General features: G+C 50.4%; 1 protein-coding gene and 1 long non-coding RNA gene across 2 annotated transcripts; one reads left to right on the top strand and one right to left on the bottom strand.

Moving 5' to 3' along the window:
* The first annotated feature begins 323 nt into the window (after window positions 1-323).
* On the top strand, window positions 324-13,985 carry LOC120507004. Its single transcript, XR_005628661.1, has 3 exons — window positions 324-457; window positions 3,046-3,128; window positions 12,159-13,985. It is a non-coding gene; the product is annotated as an uncharacterized LOC120507004 (long non-coding RNA).
* On the bottom strand, window positions 7,290-22,131 carry RBM38 (RNA binding motif protein 38). The gene is made up of 5 exons (XM_039719165.1): window positions 21,861-22,131; window positions 20,985-21,108; window positions 20,327-20,381; window positions 8,577-8,902; window positions 7,290-8,526 (listed from the first exon to the last, which is right to left on the bottom strand). Exons 1-4 carry the CDS (start codon window positions 22,026-22,028, stop codon window positions 8,602-8,604), a joined length of 648 nt encoding a protein of 215 aa, XP_039575099.1. The 5' UTR covers window positions 22,029-22,131; the 3' UTR covers window positions 7,290-8,526; window positions 8,577-8,601.
* Between the last annotated feature and the right edge of the window lie 1,340 nt (window positions 22,132-23,471).

Genomic DNA, 23,471 nt, shown 5'->3' with positions numbered 1-23,471 from the left:
GGGCACGGTGCTCCTGCAGCGAGCCAAGGATGGGACGGGGGCCCTGCAGCGGGGCTGTGAGAGCGGGGCACCCCAAAAGGGCAGAGCCTGCCCTGCAGGGCTGGCACTGCCATGTCACAGTGCCATGTCACAGTGCCATGTCACACTCAATGCCATGTCACACTCAGTGCCATGTCACGCTCAGTGCCATGTTGTGCTCAGTGCCATGTCACACTCACTGCCATGTCATGCTCAGTGCCATGTCACGCTCAGTGCCATGTCACAGTGCCATGTCATGCTTGGTGCCATGTCGTGCTCAGTGCCATGCTGCCTGCAGACCACGGTGCTCCAGGACAGGAGCAGCTCTGCATGTCCTGTTTGCATTTCAGGATCCCAGCCTTCCTGCACTGCTGAAGCCAGGCAGGGAGGACAGCAGCACGTGGGAAATGCAGTGGCACAGACCCTGATGGATGTCATGGTGAGCTATTTTAAGACTTTATCTTGCTAGCCTCTGACAAAAATGTGCTATGGAGCAGAGCTTATCATGTGCAATTTGGCACATGGGGCCGGTGAGGGGACAGTGAGCTGGTCCCCAGAGCTGGGGCAGGTGACACAGAGCCAGCAGAGCAGCAGTGCTGGGTGCTGCTGGTGCAGATGTGAGTGTCTGCCACAGGAGATGGGCATGGACAGGGTCCAACCCAGCCTGCAGAAACCAGGTATCTGACCCTAAATCGCAGCCCAGGCCTGAATCAGAGGAGTACCAGCTTTGCTGTGCTCCTGGCTTCTTGGTGTCACCCAGAGCATGAGGACGGAACATCAAGTTGGGACCTTCCCTACCTGCAGTTTCTAAACATTGGATCTTGCTAACTAACCAGGGCTGATTGCTCAGGTGAATGATGCTGCCTCCTGTAATCCCCTTTCCCCACGGCTGTGCCCCAGGAGCTCAAGGCACAAAGAGCAGAGGAGGTGAATGGGCCAGGGTGTGAGCCCTGGGGCTGCCACCACCACCAGCTCCTGCTGGCTCCCCTGGGAGGGTGAGGGGTGCTGGGCTGGGCTGGGCACTGCAGACAAGCCCTGCGAGGTGAGGAGGTGCAGCTCTGCAAACACAAACCAACAGCAGCACCCTGCACTGCTGGGACCCAGGGCTCTGGGAGTTATCACCCTCAGCCTTTCGGCTGCTGGGGCTGGAGATTAGGGAGCTGCTCCTTATCAGCCCCCGGTCCTGCCCCCGTGGGGCTCCCCTTTCGGTCTTACTCACTGCAGAAATGAGTAAGCCTGTTGTAACCACCGTGCTGGGAGCTCTGGGGCTGTGCTCCATGGGTTGGGGAGGGGTTTTTAGAACATCTCTGCACAGTGACCTGCAGCAGCCAGGACACCCACCAGAGTTGGGCTGTGCTGCAGTCAGGGCCCTGCACATCCAGAGCTCACTGAGTCTGATGAGGATGGGAAGGGTTAATTCTGCGTGTGTGCAAAGGAGGGAGGGGAAATCCAAGGTGCTCACAATCTCCAGTGTCTCACTTGCACACAGACCCCCACACCTGCCCCAAAACCATTGCCTGTGCACAAAGCTCTTGGCCCAGCCTCTGAATTTGTTCCAACTCCTGTGTGTGTGTGTATCGGGGTTTTTAGAACATCTCTGCACAGTGACCTGCAGCAGCCAGGACACCCACCAGAGTTGGGCTGTGCTGCAGTCAGGGCCCTGCACATCCAGAGCTCACTGAGTCTGATGAGGATGGGAAGGGTTAATTCTGCGTGTGTGCAAAGGAGGGAGGGGAAATCCAAGGTGCTCACAATCTCCAGTGTCTCACTTGCACACAAACCCCCACACCTGCCCCCAAAACCACTGCCTGTGCACAAAGCTCTTGGCCCAGCCTCTGAATTTGTTCCAACTCCTGTGTGTGTGTGTATCCATCCATCCATCCATCCATCCATCCATCCATCCATCCATCCATCCATCCATCCAAGCAGGACTCAGCCCCTGCCTCCTCCAGGATCTCTACACAACAACCATTTCCAGCAGTTTATTCGACAGCTACAAGAAAATATTCCTGCGCTCTCCAGCTCCACGAGGCACATGATCCAGACAGTGCCAATGGAATAAACATTTGGATTTAATTTATTATCTTTCCTGCAGGCTCTGCAGGCTGGCGGCTGCAGAGGGGCTGGGGCTGCTCCCTGCCTGCGGGACAGGGCCCGGGGCAGCCTGGCAGCCTTTACCCAACTCCATGGGATATTTTTATTTTTTTTCCATTCAAGCCTGTGCAGAATTCCTGGCAGGACTGGAGCTTTCGTCCAGATTGCAGATGCCCAAAATATCTGTGTTCTGGGCTGAGCAAACTGAGGCTGAAGTGCCCATGGTTGGCTGATTGAGGAGGACATAGGGGAAGGAAGAAAGACAGACAGACAGACAGACAGAGGAAAAGTGCCTGAGCATGTATGGCAGCAGTGGGCAAAAGGATAGGGGATGCCCCTGGGGTTTGCCCCATCTCACACCAACATGGGATATTTTTACTGTTTTTCCCACTCTGCTGAAGCCTGAGCTCAGTCCAGGACTGGTTGTGCCCCAGATTAGCTTGTGCTACCAGCCATGAAATTTGGTTGCACTGCTGTTATGCTTCTCATTTTAAATTATCTTCTAAACTGTGCACACCTGGCATCTTCAGGAGCCAGGATTTGTGAAATAAAAGTTTAAATGCCAGTTGAAATAAGGCATTTATGTGTATTCTTTCACATACACACATGAATGCACACAGCTACTGATAAAAACCATGTGTTTGTTCATACATACGTGTTTCTAATCAGATTTATAATGTATATAATATAAATGTTTTTCTACATATAAAATTCATTGGAAACAGGAAACCAAATTAGTTTACCTTACCGAAGTGGCATGAAATAAAGAGCAATGTGTGCTGTTGAGAAGGTCGGATGTGGTTTTTGGGAGGACTTTTCTTCCCCCCAGGGCTCGTTCTACCATGTTTATGTCTAAAACCTGCTAATTTTAAAGCCAGCTCACAGGAGACTAATGGCATGACTCATTTATTTCATTTCACTTTCATTTTGCAGAGCTCAGGGTTTGTTTAAGATGCTCACTTGTCAGCAGCTCATGCAAACACACCAGAGGATGCTACAGGAGACCACAAATGGCCGTGAGTATCTGCACACACTGACCCCCCCATGTTTATCCATGAACAGGAGCCACTCCAGTGAGCTGAGTCTGATTTTAAAAGATCTTTTGAGTGTTAAACATGTAATAAGATGCTCAGTGCTATTTTCAAACCAAGACGTGTTCCTGGCTGATTTATAAAAGGCCACAGTCTCCACTTTTATGTGGGCAAATGCTTTTAAAAATTGGCTCCTGGGATTTTGGGTGCTCATTGATTCATCCTCTCACAAACCTCCATCTCTGACCTTTCCATTACCAACTTTTCCATCTCCAACTGCTTCATCACCCTCCTGAGCATGGGCACACAGCTAATAAATCTGAGTCTTTAATTGCCCTCCCACACTGTGTGGCTTTATTTGAGCCATCATTCCTGTCGCTGTGCCTTGTTGCATCCCTCTGCTTCCAGGTTTGTGCTGCTGGAGTCAGCAAGAGGATAAAACTGTTATTTAGGTTTAGTATTTAGTAACACACTCCATGGCTGCATGGCCCCACACGTGTCTGACAAGGCTGAGTTGGCTCTGCCTGGGGGAGGTACAGCCCCTCTGCTTTTATCTCATGCAAGGTCCCATTTTTGATTTTTTACGCAGCTTAAACTATGTGAAAAATTTGTGTAGGGGAAAAAACCTCCATAAACCCACTATAAATTCCCTTGCTAAATACATCAGTAAGGGCAGAGAGTCCTGCTGGCCCGGTGTGCCAGGACCACGAGGGTGGAACAGCCTCAAGAACACCCATTGCCTCTGGTCCCCAAGGGAGATTTATTTATTCCCCCCCAGTTTATCTCCCTGTCAGGAAGTTTCCCACAGCCCTCCAGGAGTGGGTGCAGCAGTATCAGCAGGCACAGGTCTATCAGGCTGAGCAGAAGCTTTTCCAGGAACTATCTAGTGCCACACGTGACCGTGCCCGGCCGATACGTGACAGGCATTCACCGGCCAGTCAGTTGACTTTGTTATTCAAACTATTTTAGTGATGGTTTTTAATCCCAGGCTTAAGTTTTTCTTTTTCTAGTTGTTTTTTTTTTTCCCCTCTTTTTTTTTGCTCTCTGAACAAGGGAATCTCTATGCTGGCAGGATTCAGAGAGGCACAAAGGAGGGAAAAACAAGTTTCAGCCAGAAGAGAGAGAGGGGAAAAAAAAAAAAGGATGCTGTTAGCATTCCCTGTATTTGAGGGGCTAAAAACATTTTGCTGTCAACTCTGTTTTAAAGGATAAGTGCTAACAGCAGTCCAGTTACTATGCAAAAAAATCGTGTGCTCAGCCTTTCCCTCTCAGTGCAAAGTTTTGGGGCTTGTTAGGCAGGGGAGCAGGGCTGTGGGGGCTGGCAGTGTCCCCCCATGCCCCCATCCCATCCTGGGCATAGCCACTGGCTGGGGGTGCCACTGCAAAGCTCTGGACCTTGACAGGAGCCCGTGGGGGTGCCCAAGGGTCCCCCAGACAAGGTGGGACAGTGGGGGAGCACTGCAGAGGAGTGGGCTGGGTACCCCCTGCTCCTCGTCAAAAGCAGATTCAGGCAGCTGGCAGCAGAGCCCTTGGCTGTGCCTCTGTGACAGGGGACACCCCAGGGAGAGGGAGTGCCTGGAAAGGGCAGAAATCCCTCCCAAGACATCCCCTTTCATGGCAGGCAAGTGGGGAAGGTCTGGCAGCAGCCACCCTGGGGTACAGGGCTGTCTCTCACTCGCTGCTGCCAGGTGGAAAGGGAGGTGATGCCAGGACATGATGCCAGGAGATGATGCCAGACTGTGCCTGGGTTCATCCAGATGATGGCCAGCACCCCAGCACTGGTATTTATGGTGGCACTTCCCCATGGCAGCAGAGGGGCTGCACATGCCCCAGCCCACACAAGCCAAACCTCCCCCTGACAGCCCCGGTGTGATGGTTTCCTATAAAAAAGATTTGAATTTGTCATGCAAATGACTGGGCATGTGGGCACAGCTGCTGAGAGGTGGCCTGGGCTGGGTCAGCTGCCAGCATGGCCACAGGGATGTGCCCAGGACAAGGTCTGGCCCCCCAAAGCTGGTCCCACCCCTGGAACCTGCCAAGCAGATGGTGCTGCCAGGGCTGTGCTGCCAAAACCACCCAGCCCTGGCTGCTCCTCCTGGTCCCTGTGGCTCACTGAAGCTTTTAAACCAGCATTGTGACCCCCCTCCCTTGGCTTCTGGCTGGCTGCAGCAGAGCTGAGCTGCCCAGAATGAGCTTTCTTTGTGCTGGGACCACATAAGGAGGTGGAAGAGGATGCTCCGTCAAGTAATGCACTAAAAAAGAAATTAAATTATACTTTTAAGCAATTTTAAAATTATTTAAGCACTTGTGCCACCCTGATCAGCCAGGAGCCAGGCAACCTCTGCCTCTCACCCACACCCCACAGCTCATACTCTGCAGTTCAGCTCTTGTCCTTCTAACACAGCAACCCTTGGAGCTCTTCCCACTTTCCCAGCCTCGCACAGGACAGGGAAGTGCCTGGGCTCCTTTCCGGAGGCTGCCAGCACCACCTGGCAGCACAGCCCCGCTCCCACCGGGAAGGAGGATGGCAGAGCCCGTGATTCCGCAATTTCACAGCCGGGTTTTTGCAAGCAGGAAGGAGGCAGGTCGGGCTGCTGTTTTGATGTGGCTGTTTCTCGAAACGAGCCCGGGGCAAACCTGAGCGGGATCCAGGAATGGTGCTGGGAGCGCCGCCTGCGCCCTCGCTTCCTGGCAGCTTGGAACCTTCCAGGAAATCAGACAGCTAAATGGAAAAGCATCACCCTTTTCACTTCAGAGCGCTCTGCACACATGGGTTTTTTCAACAAATCCACGTTCAGCAGCCGTGCTGTCCCCACTGAGCAGGAAGATGTGTGTCCCTGGTGGAGACAAAGCCCAGCTCAGCAGTGCCAGGCACCACTGCTGGGGACGGGCACCTCAGGGCTGCTGCAAAGGGGCCAAGAGCTCCCCAGCAGCTCCCAGCACCCCCGTCCAAAAATCCTCCCCTCCCTTCTCCTCAGGAGGACTCCTGACAGGGAGAAAGAAGAATTGCTGAATAATCTCCAGCCCCGATAGCACTTCAAAGGCAGGGCCTGGGCCAGGCCGGGCTCCGCCAGCGCCGGGCTGGATGCGGCGCTCGGCTCTTACTGCTTTGGCAGCCCCACAGCAGTTCCAGAAAGTAATTACTTAAAAAGGAAATAAATGTCACCCACATGGTTGTAAGCAAAACCCCGGGCAGGATGAGCAGAGCCCCACCAGGATCTGCATTCTCACGCAACACCAGCAAGGCAGGAGTGAGTTGTTTCCATTCATTGAGATGGGCTCTTTACTCCCAGGGGATCTTTATTCTGAGGGCTACTGCTGACATTAGATGTGCCCACCGTGGGCATTTAAGCTCCTCAGGGCAGCCACAGTGCTGAACTGCCTCTGCTCTCATCCTACAGCATCCTCTTCCCCCAGGATGGCTTTAGGCATCACCACCTGAACCAGCAGAAGATGCTGGTGCCAAAAACACTGCCCCTCCTGGCACCAGGCCTGCTGTGACCTTTGTGGAGATGAACCAGATAACTGGCACGAGCAAACAGTAATTTTATTTACTTTTACAGATGGATTCTTGAAGTTTGTAACTGTCAAAACCTGAACACCAAACTTCTAAAGCAAGTTGGTTGGGGGAAGTCAAATGCAGCACCAGAGCAGCGAATGAGGCTTGAGGGTGAAAGTCTCTCTGCTGCTGGCACCTGCCTGGTTCTGCTGGACCTGAGACACCCTCAGCAAATCCCCTTAACCAGGACAGGGCTCTGGCAGACTACTCTCTTTCTGAGAAATTCAATTTTAGAAAAATAACCCCCAACTTATTTTAAGTGATGGCCTGAAAACTCTGGGATGAGATCCCATCTGCCCCTACTGCCTCTGGAGCCGCACCGGCATGGCAGCACCTCCCAGCCCTGCTGCACGCAGTGTGAGGGAGCAGCTGGCACCAGCCCACGGGGTTCTGTGAGCTCAGAAACCCTGAGGTGCCTCGGGACACGCAGAGCAAGGGCAGAGGGGGACACGCTGCAGGGTGGTGGCAGCAGCTGATGGCACACAGCCCACCCTGGCACACTGGAGGGTACAGCCCAGTCCAGGTGGGCTGGGAAATACTCCCCAAGGCACTGCAGCCAAGCAAACATGGTACCATACAGCACTGGATAATCTTAAAAGTTAAAATAGTTTATTGCTGTCTTTGTAGAAATGCACTTACATCGCCTGTTCTCTTCCTTTATTTGGCTGTTGGATTACAGGCATAAAAAGGTTACATTTATCCATTTGTTCAGTGACATAACACCTTTTTCTCTATTGCTCCACTCACGATATTCTCCTAAACCTTGCTGGCCAACAGCCCCAAATCTCTTTTACATAAATACTGTAAATGTCTCATAGGTTGCAGCATTGTAACAAAAGATCTACCAAAGTAGACAAAATGTTCAGTATTCTTGGTTGGTTTTTTGCATTTAAAAATATACCTAAATTTGAGATAATCTTAACAGAGTAACAATTACAATAAGAAAATAGTACAGTGCGTTGACTAAAGGAATATTCTGCTCTCCTTCAAGCCAATATTCCCTTTTGCATGTTGAAGTGATTCAGCAATTACTTAAGAACTTTTTACCTACATACAATAATTTAGTAAAATGAGAATTAAACAAGGCAGATACTTACTACTATTCTTCTGTCTGCAATTCACAGCTCATGCGAATAAAATCGCAATAAATATTAAAAAATAGTTTTTCTTTTGCTTTTTTTTTTTCTGTAAGGCATCTCTGAGTATTACAAAGTTTTTGTACAACCAAAAAATAAGATTGCTTTTTTTTTCCATGTTCTCCAAGTACCTCTGTACCTCACCAGTAAATAAGAGGATTGTAGGCTGGATGAGGAAGGAAGGGCTGACGGGGAAGGGGGCAGAAAGAAGACCACAGGTGATGGAAGCAGACTGCCATGTGTGCAAGAATCTGTCGTTTTCCTGTGAAACATTTCAGCCGCTTTTAGAACATCTTCAAGACAGTATCAGTCCAGATTGAAGGAAAAAAAAAAGGGGAAAAAAAAAAAAACTTACCAGAAGTCCACTTTCATAAGCACAATCAGACTGCAAGGATTTGGGTTCGCCCTCAACACTATAAATAGCTTAGGTATCGATATGCACCTACATACGGGGGGATAAAGGGCCTGGGGTGATTTATTTTTTTTCTTGCGTCGCTTTTGCCTCTTTTATAGTTTTTTTTTGTTGTTGTTTTGCTGTCCTGGTCGTATCCTTGCACGGCGAGAGATTGTCCAGGGAGGCCGGCGGGCCGTGGTCGGGCCCTCAGGGCATGCAGGCGAGCCTTCATGGCGTGTGGGCAGGCCCTCACTGCATGCGGGCACACAGTTGAGCCCTCACTGCATGCGGGCACACAGTTGAGCCCTCACGGCATGCGGGCACGTGTGGGCAGGCCCTCACGAGCCCTCACGGCATGCAGCCGAGCCCTCACTGCATGCGGTCGGGCTGCAGCTGCTGCGGCTGGTACTGCACGAAGGCGGCGGCGGGCGCCGCGGGGGTGCCGGCGCTGAGGGGCGGCTGCACCGTGCCCGTGTAGCCGTATCCCACGAAGCCGGCGGCGGGGGAGGCAGCGTAGGGGTACTGGTCGTAGGCAGCTGTGGTGTACTGGGAATAGGCTTGGCTGGCGGCCGTGTAGTCGATGTAGGGAGACGTGATGGACTGCACGGGGGTGGGGATCACCACGCTGGGCTGGATGATGGCTTGGGGGTAAACATAGTGAGGCGTGAGTCTGTGGAGGGGAAGGGAGAGAGTTAGTGAGGGGCTGGGATCGCCCTGGCCTCTCTTCCCCCCAAATTCAGCTGTGTCAGCCATGGAAACGGTGCTGCCCAGCGGTGCTGCCCGGGGTGGGGAGGAAAAGCAAACACTCCTAGACCTGAGGGTGGAGTACTACAAGGTGAAGCACGGGCTGCTGCTAATACCCACACCCTGGTCCCCACGGCTTGTATCCCCCACTATCCAGACTGCTGAAATCCAAAATAAGCTCCCTGGAAGGCCATGACACAGCCTCTGGCTCACCCTCATTTCCTCAGCCTCCACACACCCTGCCAGCCTTTCTGCCTCCTGTATTCTCCATCCAAATTTGGGTGGAGGGTCCTGAGGAGCCACAGCCCCTGCGGGACACCTCCTGCAGCAGGGACAACCTGTCACCCTCCACGTGTCCCACCAGGAATGACCACTGACCCCAGGCCCTCCAGCCGGCCAGGTGTTATCAGTTACTACACACTTACACCATGTTTCCACAACACTGCATGTTTAGGGAATGCTACAGGGTGTTTGTTGTAAAACACGAGATATTAATGCTGCTTTCCCCCCAGTAGCTGGAAGGGCGGTGACACTCGTGTGTCCATGAGCCGTCACATCTGCCCCTGGCATCTCTGCTGCCCTTTCCATGAGGGCCCAAAAGTGCAGCTTGCCCCTGCCCTGAGGAGCTGTGCTGCTGAGAGGAACTTAACAATGTCACAGTCAATTAAAGGCCATAGATGGAGAGATCCTGGAGGTGATTAATGCAGGAGTGCCTACTAATTTGTTAGAAACTGCTAATGAGGAGGAAAGGGGAGGGGGAAAAAAAAAGCATCAAAATGAAAGGGTTGTATTTTCCAAAGGGCTCGTGTCAAGTCAGGTCTCAAACAAGGCAAAAACTGTGCAAACCTGAAGGTTTAGGTACCTCCACAGAAACTGCCACGGGCCAGGCAAAAAATGGGGAATTTATGTGGCCTGAAGAGTGAGGCAGGGTGACACATCTGGGTTTTTTTAAAGAAACAGGGGGTGCAGACTATCACCAGCAAACGGCCCAGTACCAGAGGAAGATCAGAGCCACCTGCACCCTAGGGAGAAGGTCCCTTTGGCCACTGCTTGCTGAAACACATAAGGCCACAGATAAGGCAAAGCCATCTCCTAAAAGCTTGTGCCACCCTGTCCCCAAACCCATTTTGGCCAACAAAAAAATCCCCAAGGCAAAACTCTGCAGAGAGATTATGCAGATTCAAATATTTTGGGGATTTTTGTGTGGATGTGTGTGACAGCAGATTTTCAAACACAACCACTTTTAAAAGCCTCCCACAGGCTCTTCACAAGGCTGTACATGGTTACCCTCATTCCATCTGAGCATCCTAAGTCTCAGCCACCCCCTGCAGCCTGCTGGGGTCCACCTGGGGCTGGTCCCTCCTACCCAGCACCTACAGGGATGTTCCCACTTTACAACCAGCACTGGACGGTTTAATCTGCTCTTCAGACAGAAGAAAGGCTTCTCACAAACAAGGGCTCATCTGAACCGAGTTTTCTCTCCTTTTCCCACTCCCATATGCAGTTTGTTTTTGCTTTGTCAATTTGCATGACAAGAGAATGACTGCTCTCCCCTCCCCACACAGCAACACTGCCTCTGAAATCAGGGTCCTTCCATATGCCCAGGGAGGATGGATGGTGGTGAGCAGCACCTCAACTTTTAATTCAGTGCAAGACCTTCTTTGAGAGACCCCTGGACAGCAAGAGGGACCTCACAGTCCTTCAGCCCATAAGCACACCATACCCAGCATCACCCTGTGGGTAACAGGAATGAGATGAGGCAGCAGAAATGCACAGAATCCCTTTTTGTTCAGCTCTGATCTAAACTGCGGCCAGCACAGCTGAATCAGAGCTGGAGCTTAGGCACCAAGGGCACTTCATGTCACACACTCACACCAGGCAGTGGCAGCCACCTCTTGGAAGAGCAGGGCTCAGTCCTACCCAGAGGGGGATTTTCTCTTTAATTTTGTTTTAAATAACTCCGAGGTGCAATGCTGCTCTCTGGGTCTGGGGAAAGGCTCTGCAGAGGCACCCCCAGGCCCTTGGGCATGACATGAGCAGGCTCAGTCCGTGCTCATTGCTCTGGCCCTGGTAGATCAGCCAACATCCTGCATCCCCAGACTGGGATGGATGCTCTGGCTGCTCCTCACTTCTCCCTGCCTGTCTCACCCTGCCACCAGGCTCCCTGGTACTCCAGGGCCCAACAGAGTTAAAATCACTCCACAAATGCAACAAAAAAATGCACAATCCACTAAAAACCACCCGGTGGCAGGAGCAGAGGAGAGGCCTGCACTTTTCCTGCCCACAGGAATTCCACCTGTACTCACCAAAGAACCAGGACACTTCGAGAGACCCCTGGCAATCCTGCCTGAGCATCACCCTGCCTGAGGAGCTCCTCTATGTCCCTTCTGCCACCCACCTGCTCTCCTGAGCTGGCACAGCCCACGTGGGGGACATGGTGCCATCAGGGTGAGTGGACACCCCCAGGTCATCCCAAGAAATTCTGCACTGTTGGCTTTGTTTTCACACACGGAGCTCCACAGTGGGCTCAGACAGCCAATCTGCAACATCCTGCACTACATTTTTCCTTCAGCAAGGAAAAATTCCAGTTTTTCAGTGCTACTTGGAATAAAAAGCACCATTAGCTTGGAAGGCAGAATGTACCCCTGGACCCCACTCTCAGAAATCCATCCCACCAGCCCACAAGCACACATCACTCACAATAGCTGGTACTGCACTAAAAAACACACTCAGCAACTCCATGATCTGCTCCCAAAGGGAATGTCAATGTAAAAGGAAGGCTCTTTTGGTCTGTAGGATTTCAATAGTTCAGCTAAAAATTTCAATCAAGATATTATGCAATTTGGTCTTCTGAATTAGGTGGACAGATGGCAATTCATCAATCAAAACAAAACACAACCCAAAGTAAGGTCACTTTGATGACTTGCAGCTACAAACAAAACAAACCAGTGCAGTAGGATGAAGTTCTCTGCTGGCTCCATTTAGCATCCACAGAAAATCTTAAAATATTTCCCCCTCTTCCATTATTCCTGAACATGATCTTTCAAGAGATCAATTTTTTAAAAAAGCAAGCTGGAGTTCTGGAGTTCTCTTTCTAGAAAACAGCAAACTCTAATCTGAATTTCTACAGGATGAGTCACATCTGTGTTTTAAGATGCCTTTCCCTTCCTCCCTCCCTGCAGTTCTCCTCCATCCCCCACGATGGGCCCTGCCAGCCAGAAGAGAACTTCATCAAAAAACACACACGGTGTGATTATAAAACACCAACCAAGTGATCAGCCGTGGCCACCACACACCAAAGTCACCCTGTGAACAGCAGATGGACGGGATGCTGCTGGCACCACCACGAGCCACGGGCAAAGGCCACCCAACACAAGGAGCACGGCCAAACCTGAGCCCAGAGGCAGCAGCGGCACAGGAGGGACAGCAGGGACTGGTGCCAGCCCACGCTCCTGGCCACATGGCACCATGCCCCAGCAGCCAGAATTGAACCAGAACAGAGATGGTCACTGGCAGAGGGACACAGGCTCTGTCCTGCTTTGGTGGGGGACAGAACTAAAGGGTTGTGCAGGCCTGGGTGGAGATGTTCAAACATGTCAGGGGAGGCACCCGTGGCTCCAGGCAGATGAAAATGTCCCTTTCAAAACCTGCCATCACCCAGGTCTCCCCACCACTGCAGAAGAGCAGGGCTGGCTGGGGGACAGCAAGAAAAAAGGACAAGTCAGGAGGAAATGTGTCTCACTTCTCTCCCCAAACACTGGGGAAGAGGAACAAGCTCTCATCAGCAGAGCTCATCTCAGAGACACTTCAAGTATTTGACTATTTTGTATCAGATTTACACCTGAAATGTGCTTTAGCTGCACCTTCTCAGCTCTCTGCCATCCAGCAGGACTTCCTACACATGAACCATGAGCTGTTCCTGCAAGCTGCTCCTGCACACTGCACGGGTTTGGGAGAGCAACAAGGTGGGAGTTCCTGAGCCCTCGGTCTCTGCCAGCCCTGCTGGGAGCTGGTTTTGTCAGCTCTGAAGAGGTGGAGACAGCTGCACCCCTCTGTCAGGAGGGACACGGCATCACACAAACATTTGGGAAACAAGGAGGGGCACAGGGCTCTTGGCAGCCTCACAGAGATCAGCACACAAATGCCACCACCACGACCAGCCTTTTATTCCTTGAAGAATAAAAGAAACAGAGCCCTTTGTGTCTGCCAGCGAAGGCACAAATTCTGGCATTTGACCCCAGGAATTTGGCCTCCATTTCCACTAGAGCTGACCCATTGGCTGCCACAGGGACACCCACACTGCCACAGCACGTGATGGCAGGAGGTCTGGGGGTGCTGCAGAACCAGCTGAGCACAGCCCCTGGTGATGTGACACTTCCAGGTGACACTGTTGTATTTTCTGAAAAAATCCCTTCGCCAGGATTCTTCTCCTGGGAAGCTGAGAAACTTTAGAGAAAAAGAAAAATTATATTATCTTATTTGCTTCTCCTGTGTTTTGCTACTTTGGAATGTGGTTGGAGATTGTTTATCCAACAGGTAATTGTTTAATTAATTTTTGCTGTGAATCATTTTGACTTATCGGCCAACTGGGGCCAAGCTGTGTTGGACTCTGAAGAAAGAATCATAAAATTCATTAATATCTTTCTAGCTTTCTGTAAGTAATCTCTGATCTTTTCTGTATTCTTTAGTACAGTTTAGTATAGCATTCTTTAATACAATACAGATCATAAAATAATGAATTAACCTTCTAAAAACATGGAGTCAAATTCATCATTCCTTCATTTGTCTAAAAGCCCCACAAATACAAGATCCAGGCACTGCCTGCAGGGCAGATCCAGAGGTGTATTTTGAAGTGGGCTCCTGAGTTTAAAGCTGCCCTGGGAAGCACATCCCACACTTGCACTGGCAGTGCCAGGGCACCACGGCACAGCTGGAGATGCAGGCACACATCCTGGTGTAATTCACACTCCAAGGAATCGTTCCTGAGGGACACTCCCAAGCCAGCAAGCACTCACCTCGAGGAGACACTCAGAAAACGTGTGTGGAGTGCAGGCAGGGCTGGCCACGGCTATCAGAGGGGCCCCAGCCACGATGACAGGCTGTGGAAATGTCAGAAATTCAGGTGCTGTTCCCAGTCCAGACATGAGGAGGAGGCTGCAGGATGTCCCTGCCTGCCCACCAGGACTGTCACTCCAGGAGGGGATCACAGTTTATCCACTCACACCTGGGTGCAGGTCAGGACAGTGGCTGTGCCCTGACCATCCCTCACCTTTCCCTGACAGGGCTGGGCTCTAACCACAACACGACAAACCTCCAACTACTGAAATGTCCCTACTAAAGCTGATTTAAAAATGCACTGAAATGTCAACAGCTTCTGCCTCATCAGCCAGCTATCCCAGCCAGCTCAAAGTCACACAAGGATGAACTCTGCAGATCCATGGGATTTATCATCACCTGCTGCAATACCACACAAACACAAAACAGCAAAGCGGTCAAGACAATTTCTGCTCCTCTTGGAACCAATTTGCCTGTCTGCCTTCTCCTCACCCTCCTCTGTTCCTCTGAGAAGATTTACACAGCAGCCTGTGCAAACAGGTACAGGACTGAGCTGCAATCACCAAGGCAGGATGTGCCACAACAGACTGTCCCAGACTGTGGTAAGTGGGGAAAAAACAGAAAGAAGTAAAAAAAAAAAGGCTGCAGACTACAGATGGCAGTACATCTCATAAAGATCTAATACTTTTTCTCAGCTCAACCAAGAGTCTGAGATCAACATGTTGAGCTCCACCATGAGTTATAGCCAGGCTCAATAGCTTTATCCTCTGCATCTTGCTTCCCCCACACCCAAAGGAAGAAGGAAAAAAAAAAAAGAAATCCATGATCCTAAACAAAGGCATGCTGGGCCAGACCAAAAATAGTTTTGGAGAGAAGCAGGCTGAAAAACACTCAGGTAGCAGTAGATAACATCTGCCTGAAACAAGAGCCATCTGGCACCAAGGAAAAAGCCACATGGAAGTTTATCCACAACCAGTCAGCTCTCCAGAGAAGGAAAAACCCCTCCCCTCTGCAGTTATCAGCACAGCCAAACCAGAAATTAACTGACAGAAGAAACAGGGACTGTTTCACACCAGTGCATGACAGGAACCTGAGTCCTTCCACATCCTTGTGTAGGATGGTAGGGAAAACCAGGGTCTCCAACAGATCAACCCAGAAAGCCCCAGAATTCTGCCTTTGATTGAGCTTTCCAATTTTCTTCTGCAATTTAGAGAAAATTGATGGCAGAAACATCTCTGAAGTCTTCTGAAATACCTGACAAGTTTTGGAATAATACACATTAGTGACTACTTTCAACAGGTTCCATTTTTAATGGCCTTTCTTTCTTTACACATGATCCCTTTCACTGACCTATAGTTAAAACTATCCACTCATTTGATTTATCTAAACCCCTTTCTTGGAGAGATGAAGTATTTTGAAGTAGAATGCTTCAGCTATGGAAAAAGCAATGAAATATCTCTTTTTGATAAAAGAAGGCCTACATTGATAAAACAAGTAATTAAGTAATTTCTCAGTCAAGAAAGAAATTCTATTTTAAGAGTTTGTGATCTCAGCCACCAGTTGTGCCTTTGTGGCAGTAGAACATTTAAGACATCTCAATCTAATCCTTCCACACCTTCCTGCAAGCTGGAATCGTGGGGGATGCCTGGATGCAGCATGGTTTTTCCAGCCTCTCTGCTTTGGCCAGGGCAGCTCAACTCTGACAGAAGAGAGCTAAAATGCTCAAAGCTGGTGACAGGGAAATTGCAGGGGACAGCACAACTCTGTTTACAGCACTTGGAGACTGAGAAACAGGAGACTGAGTTTTAACTCCGAGGTCCAGGACTTTTCATCTTTTGTGATCATGGAGTATATTTAGCTCTGGTATGTAGCTTGCTCCCATCCGTGGGGAACAAGTTCTTCATAAAAGTCGTATTTAGAAGTGACCCGGTGTCCTTGCTACCAAATTATCAGCACAACAACTGTCTGGTTCCCTGGCTGGTGCCCTCAGCGCCAGGGCAGGATGCCCAGGGCTGCATTCATCATTCGAATTACTGGGCATGTGCTTAATACTACGAGTTGGGGCCCATATGCCAACAGCTGCTCAAAGGAAACATGAGATCAAGCACAAGCTGAGCTGCTCTGCAAATTCAGACATGTGCATCAATCTGCCACGCTGGGACTCTGTGGCACCAGACACAGGTGAATTTTGGATCTGTCACTGCCCAGCTCCTGCACCAATGGGAAAGGACTCAGGTCTCTGCTGCTAAGGAGGATGGAAAGGAAATCCACCAGAGGCAAAGGAATCACACAGAGAAGATGGCACAACTCAAGCCATGTGCTGTAAAAACAAAGCTAGAGCCAGCTCAGGCTGTCTCTCCATCACACAAGCTCATGCCCTGACTGCCCAGGAATGGCTCAGATCCTTCACCCAGAGCCTGTCCCTTGCAACAGATCTGAGCTCACACATCATTCACAAAGCCAAGGGTGAGGTCACTGTAGCAGACCACACTTTTGTATTGGTTTACAGGCAGAACATGAGCAAATTCTGCCCTAACCCAAAAAACAGGCACACCAAACCTTTGGGTCTGACACCAGCACTTGACACCTTGAAGTAGATGGTCAAGAAAATTCTCAAAGCTGTCTGAGCTGCTTATAAATACATGTTTACACTTAAAACCACACAATAAAATAATAAAAAAATAAGAAAGGGATTTCTTTCCGACTGGCAAGCATTTGGTCTGAACAGCAGTCACCATGCATGGGAACCAGCAGCTGAAGCCGTTTGGAAAAAGGATTTGGACATTTCTTAGGAAATGCCCCCTTTCCTCCCCCAAGCTTTCATGCTCCTGGCACAGGACAACACCAGGTGCTGGGTGCTCCATCCACATGAGCCTGGCAGAGTGGGATGGGATCCTGCAGCTTCCAGCTCTGGGTAAGGGGGCAGTGGAAGCTGGAGCAGGGGGATGCCAGCTGACAGAGGCTGGGCACAGCACGTGCCCTTTTATAACCATAACCACAGAAAAGATGAAAGTTTGTTGCCTTTTATTTTTAACCCAATAGAGAAATTTTAAGGATAAACAGCTGCAAGGGAGGCTGGGCTCACACAAAGAGAGACTTTCTTCACTTTCTAACTGCAGCAGCATCAACGCATGAAATTTTAAACTCAAGGAGATTTAACTCTTTGTGATCTTGCTGAGACCAAATGTGGGCCAGAGGCAGGGGGCCACCAAAACAAGGAACTACACATGGATGGAGTCTCTGGAGCAATGACATCCAATGTGCAGCTATGGAAAGAGCTGGATCCTGCCACAAGAGACAGCTTCATGTTTGCAAGAGCTCAGTCACTTACTCAGCCACTGGTAGATCTCCCACACAGATAGTTCCTTCGCTGAGGCACAGCCACAGGAATGCATCTGCCATATGCTGTGTCCAGAGCAGCAAGCACAGAGAACCAGGGAATCCCCACTCCCTGCACACACTCAAACCTGCTTCCACCTCCAGAGTGCCAGAGGAGGGAACCACGAGGTGGGACCAAGCAGCTCTGCCACATCACCTGATCACATGAAGCATGGCAGCTGCAGGGACACACTGGCACTGCCAGGTGCCTCCAAGCAAAGCACAGTCTGCAAGCCCCAGGCTGAGCCCCAGGCCCAATGCTGCTTCCCTAAACTCAGCAGCCGGATCTCCAAGTCACAGACACATCCTTTGCCTTGCATTACTGTTAAGATCTCTGGTTACAACAAGCTAGAAACTTCTTTTCCAAACAGGATTTACTACTGACTCCGTGCTGTCTGCTGTGCAAGTGCCTCCCCTGCCAGGACAGCAGGAGGAAGGAGAGAGGCTCCTCGTGGTTTCTCTTTCTGTTCCACATAGCCCTGGCAATATTTACAGCTACATTTAGGTGTCTGGGGCTGGGGGGAGGAAGCTTTCAGTATATAAATAATCCTCTCTGGTGTTTGGGTAATTTTCATAGTTTCCATTCATTTCAGGTTTCACCAAAACCTGCGTTTTGTGGCTTGATAGCTGGGACATGACTGGCTGCTTGCTCTTCGTTAACTGCCCAGGAGTTAACGGCTCTTCATTCATTCCTGCCCTGCCAAGCACCCTGTGCCCCGTGACAATCATCTTTTAGAAACCACAATGCCAACCCCTGGGCACAAACACTTTGCAGAGACAGGAACTGCAGGAGGGAGAGCCAGGCAACATCTCACACCAGGGGTAAAGCAGCTGAGCCACTGAGCCCCAGCAGTTCAGTGACAGACCCTGACAAACTCCTCATCTGCCCTCATGTCCCACTGAGGAACAAGGAAATTGTGGGTCCAAGGGAATGCAGGAGTGGAGCTTGGCAGGCTTCTTAGTTTTGTTGGTCTATTGAGTAGACAAAGAGGCAGCTGAGCTCTGCTGCTCGACTGAGCACCTGAGGCTTTGCTCAGAAGCCACAGAGCAGCCCCAGTGGTGGTGCTCAGGTAAAGGTGGTGCTCAGGTAAACACAATCTGCAAAACCCACATTTCCAGTGATTCTGCTGCAGCAATGACTGAATTCAATTAAATTCTTGTTTACTGATGCTTGCAAATAATGATATATAATCCCCTGCCTCCAGCCCTCCATTCTCCTGGTTCCTGTCTCTTGGCAACTGATAAATAATTTATAATGTTCTCCTCTGTATGTGCTAACTGCAGCTCTGCTGGTTTAATGATGAAACCAATGCCTAAGAACTGCAACAGGAACTGTCTAGATCACAAGGAACATGTAATCAGTCGATCCCACACTCCTCTGGATGTGAAACCAAAAGCAAACTGTTGGAAAAAAAAAATGTTTTCAAGAGCTGCGGCTGCGGGGTAGAAAGGGCACCCAGAAAACTGCAGATAATCTGCAAGGTGCTCCTGCCAACAAGAGGAGTTTTAACGGGCTTCACCATTTTGCTCTTTGCTCCTATGCATGGCAGGACTCGCCAGAGGCTGCTTTTATTGGCAACTTCTCTCCTGCACTCCCATGCAAAAGTCTCTGGGTTCACATCTCAAGGTGCTGCTGTTTGGGGGCTGTGAAAGCTCTTGCAGCCCCCATGCAAAGAGAACTATTAAAAAGCAGCATTTGCTCTATGCAGACTAACGTGGCTCTTGCCCCAGAAAAGGGGAGACTCTTCCTTTCATGGCAGATGTTTTCCAGGGCCTTCCAGCAGAGCTGTACCCGCCTGCGAGAAGCGGCGTGTTTGAACCGCACACAGCACACGTACACTGGGTGTGCACTATTGTGGCAACACAGCCTCTCACATCCAAACTCATCGGAGTGAGATTACCCAGGCTGTTGGCAACTGCGGCCATAAGGGCAGAGGAATGAAAGTTTTATTGTTAGCAGGTTTTTTTTTCCTTAAAAAAAAAAAAGGAAAAAACACCCCCAAAAAAACAAGAAGAGAGCAGGGAAGGGATGAAGTATTGAAAGGCCAAAATCCCATCTATTTATATTAGAGTCACACAAAAACCACACCAGGGCAGTGCTCAAAAGCTTTAAAAAATGCACCTACTTTCTTAATGCTCTTAGAAAATAATAATAAAAAACCTTATCAATATTCACTTTCTGAAATGGTGTAAAAAAAGAGCTGCATCAATCATTAAACAGTTAAATGAGGGCAGTATGACAGTCACTATTGTTCTCGTGAAGCACACTTGTCTTTTGCCGAGCAGCTGCCAGATCCTATTAGATGTATAAAAAGAGGACTTTTCTAACCGAGTAGGGATGGTATAAGCCATTGAAAACAGCGGACAAAAGCCCACTTTTGCAGACTATTCAAGCCTTGTATAACATCTGTCCAAAATCAATTTTTGACCTAATGTTACTTTCATTAAGTAACAGACTTTGTTTCCAATGCAATTTGTTTTCTGGGATAAAACTGTATCCTAAGCATTATTACGTGGGAAATGGCACAGAGGAAGCAGAGAATCTTATTTGAGAAACAGGAGAACAGAATTTGCTTAATTGTTTTGACACCTTAAGTACTATAATAGAGAAAGTATTTTCCATTTATTTGAATTCCTGTGAATTCTTGAAGCTGGCAAAACAGAGAGCAATGCACTGGGTTTATTATGACTAAGATTTACTGAGGATAAAGAAGGATCTTTGGGAATTACATTAAAGCTGACAAATGCACAAAACTTCTGAAATCTCCACCAGAAATAAAGTACTCAGAACATTAACAACAGCTGTTGAAACTGTCCACTCTTGATGGTGAAGGCTTTTTTCACACATTTTAAATAATGAGGAAGTTGATTTGTGACTCTGATTTCAAACAGACCGTTAGGAAACATTTCCACTTACCCAAAGGGTCTCTGAATGAAGGCTGGATGTAGCTGCTGCACACCTATGGTAAAACCTAAAAAAAAAAAAGGTTCAGAAAAAAAAGAAATATTAATGAATGGCATCCATTGTACCATTCAACTCGTAACACACAGGCAGAATTACAGCACACGTCTTTGCATTTGATCTGCTATGCATGTGAGCAAATTCAGAGCCCCATTTAGAAACAAGTTAAATTTAACATGCATATGTGATATGCACGAGGAGCAGATGGGAATTCATGATGAAAGCCCAGTGTGAACGTGCTGTAATGGAACAGACAATGGGGTATAAAGACTTATTTTACACACTGGGTACTGTGGGCATTAAACCAAAGGGAGAAATGACAAAGTGGATCTTACTGTTAATTCTCATGTAACAAAGAGGTTAACAGGCAAACTGTGGAAGGAAAAAGCTTCAACAGAGTGAAATGAACTTTTTTGAGTAACATTAGTGCACTAGGGCTGAGGAAGAAGATACAGCAGAGAGGTAACTGGACCATGCAGTGTCCTCAGCCAACAATCAGAACTATGGGGGACAGATAAATGTGCATCATCAGATGACTCCAGCCCGAGGAACTCGTTTCCTTGTCTTGCAAGTTATTCTAATACAGAGAGATGGGATCTCCCGGATGCCTCACCAGTTTGAATACTCCTTGGTTTTGCTCCCAAATACGCCAGGTTCACGTTTGCTTTCCTGCCGTCAATGATGGGGTTTGGGTCTTTACAAGCTCTTTCAGCAGCAGCTCTGTCTGCCATGGTCACCTGGAATCGAGCACAGCCTTGTTTGTAGCAACAGCGCTTTGTAAACACTCCAGCAACAGGCACTAAAGTGGAGTTTATTTATTGTTCTATTTTGAATCGGGAGCTGAACTCCCTTCGTGCAGCCTCGCTTGCACGGCGAGCTGGGAAGGGCTGCCGGGACCCGATGGAAAAGCGGGCGCTCCCCGCTGGGCCGGTGCCAGCTGTTTTCCCCTGCCCCTCCACCTTTTTTAAGAAGCCTTTTCTAAGAAGCCAGCGGAGCCCTTCCCCAAACCCCCGGCGCACCGGAGCTCAGCGCAGCTGCGGGCGGGATGCGGGACCCGCACGGGCACCGGGAGGGGGGAGCAGGTGCTGAAACGAACGGCACGGCCCCGGCCATCACGGGGGGCTCCCCCGGGTCCCCAGCCCAGCCTTTGTCCTGAGCCAGCCCCTCGCTCCCGCAGCGGGCACAAGCTCCGCGGCACCGGGGGGTCCGCCCGGCCACAGCGGGGCTTTGTGCGGGAGTTTGTCCGGCCACACCGGGGCTTTGTGCGGGATTTTGTCCGGCTACACCGGGGCTTTGTGCGGGAGTTTGTCCGGCCACACCGGGGCTTTGTGCGGGATTTTGTCCGGCTACACCGGGGCTTTGTGCGGGAGTTTGTCCGGTCATACCGGGGCTCTGTCGCCAGCCCAGGCTCCGCTGCCGGCGCGTTGCCGGCGCCCGGGGGGCAGCGCCCGTCCCGCCGCGGAGCGGAGCGGACAGCAGCGGCACTTACAAAGCCGTATCCTCGGGATTTGCCGGTCTGCCGGTCCGTGATCACCACCGCCTCCTCGATGTCCCCGAAGACCTCGAAGTACTTCCTGAGGGAGGAGTCGGTGGTGTGGTAGGGCAGCCCCCCGACGAAGATCTTGGTGAAGGTGGTGTCCTTCTGCACGGTGTGCATGGTGCCGGCAGCGGCCGGCCCCGGCCGGCATCCACGCCGAGCAGAGCCGCGCCCCGCCGAGCCCCCCGCGGCGGCCGCCCCGGCCCGGCGGCGCCTCACGCCCCGGGGATCCCCCGGCCGGGCCCCGCGGGAGCCCGCCGAAGGTCCCGCCCGGGCAGCGGTGTCTCCCGCAGCGCCAGCGCGCTGCTGTTGCACAACCATCGCAACGGCGAGGGCTCGGTCCCCGCGAGGCTCGGGCACGGCGACAAAGGCGGCAGCCGGCTGCCTGTGTGGGTGGCAAAGGCGCGGTCCGGGGCAGGGCAGGAGGAAGGGGTGGCGTGGGACGGAATGGCCGAGGAGAAACAGCCAGGGACGGGTCAAGGAGTGAACAAAGGTTCAGAACTATCGTTATCAAGCAGGTTCTTCAGCCTCCTGCTTCTCCGCTGGGCACCTGGATATGTCCCTGTGCAGCCTCTCTGGGACAGGGATGCACCGTTCCCATTCCCGCAATGGTCTGCAATGGGGTTCTGTGTCCCTGTGCAGCCTCTCTGGGACAGGGATGCACCGTTCCCATTCCCACAATGGTCTGCAGTGGGGCTCTCCTCCATCCTCCTGTTGCGTTTTGTTCCATGAAAGGACAGGCAGCTCCTGCTGTGAAGTGCCACTGCCTATGACATGGCCTGCGGGTTTGTGCCCTGACCTGCGCTTCAAACCTGGGAGAATTGTTACTCATATCTGCTGCATGTAGCCCTTGGGCCATAACTGCAGGAAAATAAAAGCTGAAAGGGTACTTGGGACTTCAGAACTCACCACTGGGAAACTCCAATGCAACGCTTTAATTCTTCTATCTCCAAGCATCAGTTGGAGTTTGGCGTGTGGGAGAGGATCCCAAAAATCGTTATTCGTTCATGCTTTCCATCACCCAGAATCTCAAGAACTGCCCCTGTGCCTTGGGTTTATCATTTCTCAGAGAAAGAGATTTTTTGCAACATGATAAATGCAGAGATAACATTCTAGGGGGAAAAAAAAAAAAGCCAGTGAAGTTCTAAATCATCATCTACTTTGGCTTCTATACAGCAGGTTCAGACTCTGCAGACACTTTTTTTTTTGTTACAGACCCCACAGAGAAAAGCCAATTATTTCAAGAGAAAGGAATGCATTAATGTCTGCACTCCATAGTTATTCATTAATATTTTTCTTGCACTGCTTCCATAGTTCTAAACACCCTATGCTTCATAAAAGAGAGAGGGGGGAGAAAAAGCCAAGGAAAGCCATTAAGCTTTCAGTCCTGAACCACCAGACTTCAAGACTAGGGTGCATTTCCTTTGATTACTGTGGAAGAAAGATGGAGCTGGGCCAGCAGCACCCAACATCACTGAAAAATTGACAGCAAATGGATGGTCCACGGAGCCTTTGTGTCTTGTGAAGCCACCAGCTGTGCCTGCTCCATGCACACAGCAAGCC

The sequence above is a fragment of the Passer montanus genome, unplaced genomic scaffold (assembly GCF_014805655.1).
Source record: "Passer montanus isolate IOZ18808 unplaced genomic scaffold, ASM1480565v1 scaffold41, whole genome shotgun sequence".
Lineage (NCBI taxonomy): Eukaryota > Metazoa > Chordata > Aves > Passeriformes > Passeridae > Passer > Passer montanus.
This window is presented reverse-complemented; position numbering and strand designations above follow the sequence as displayed.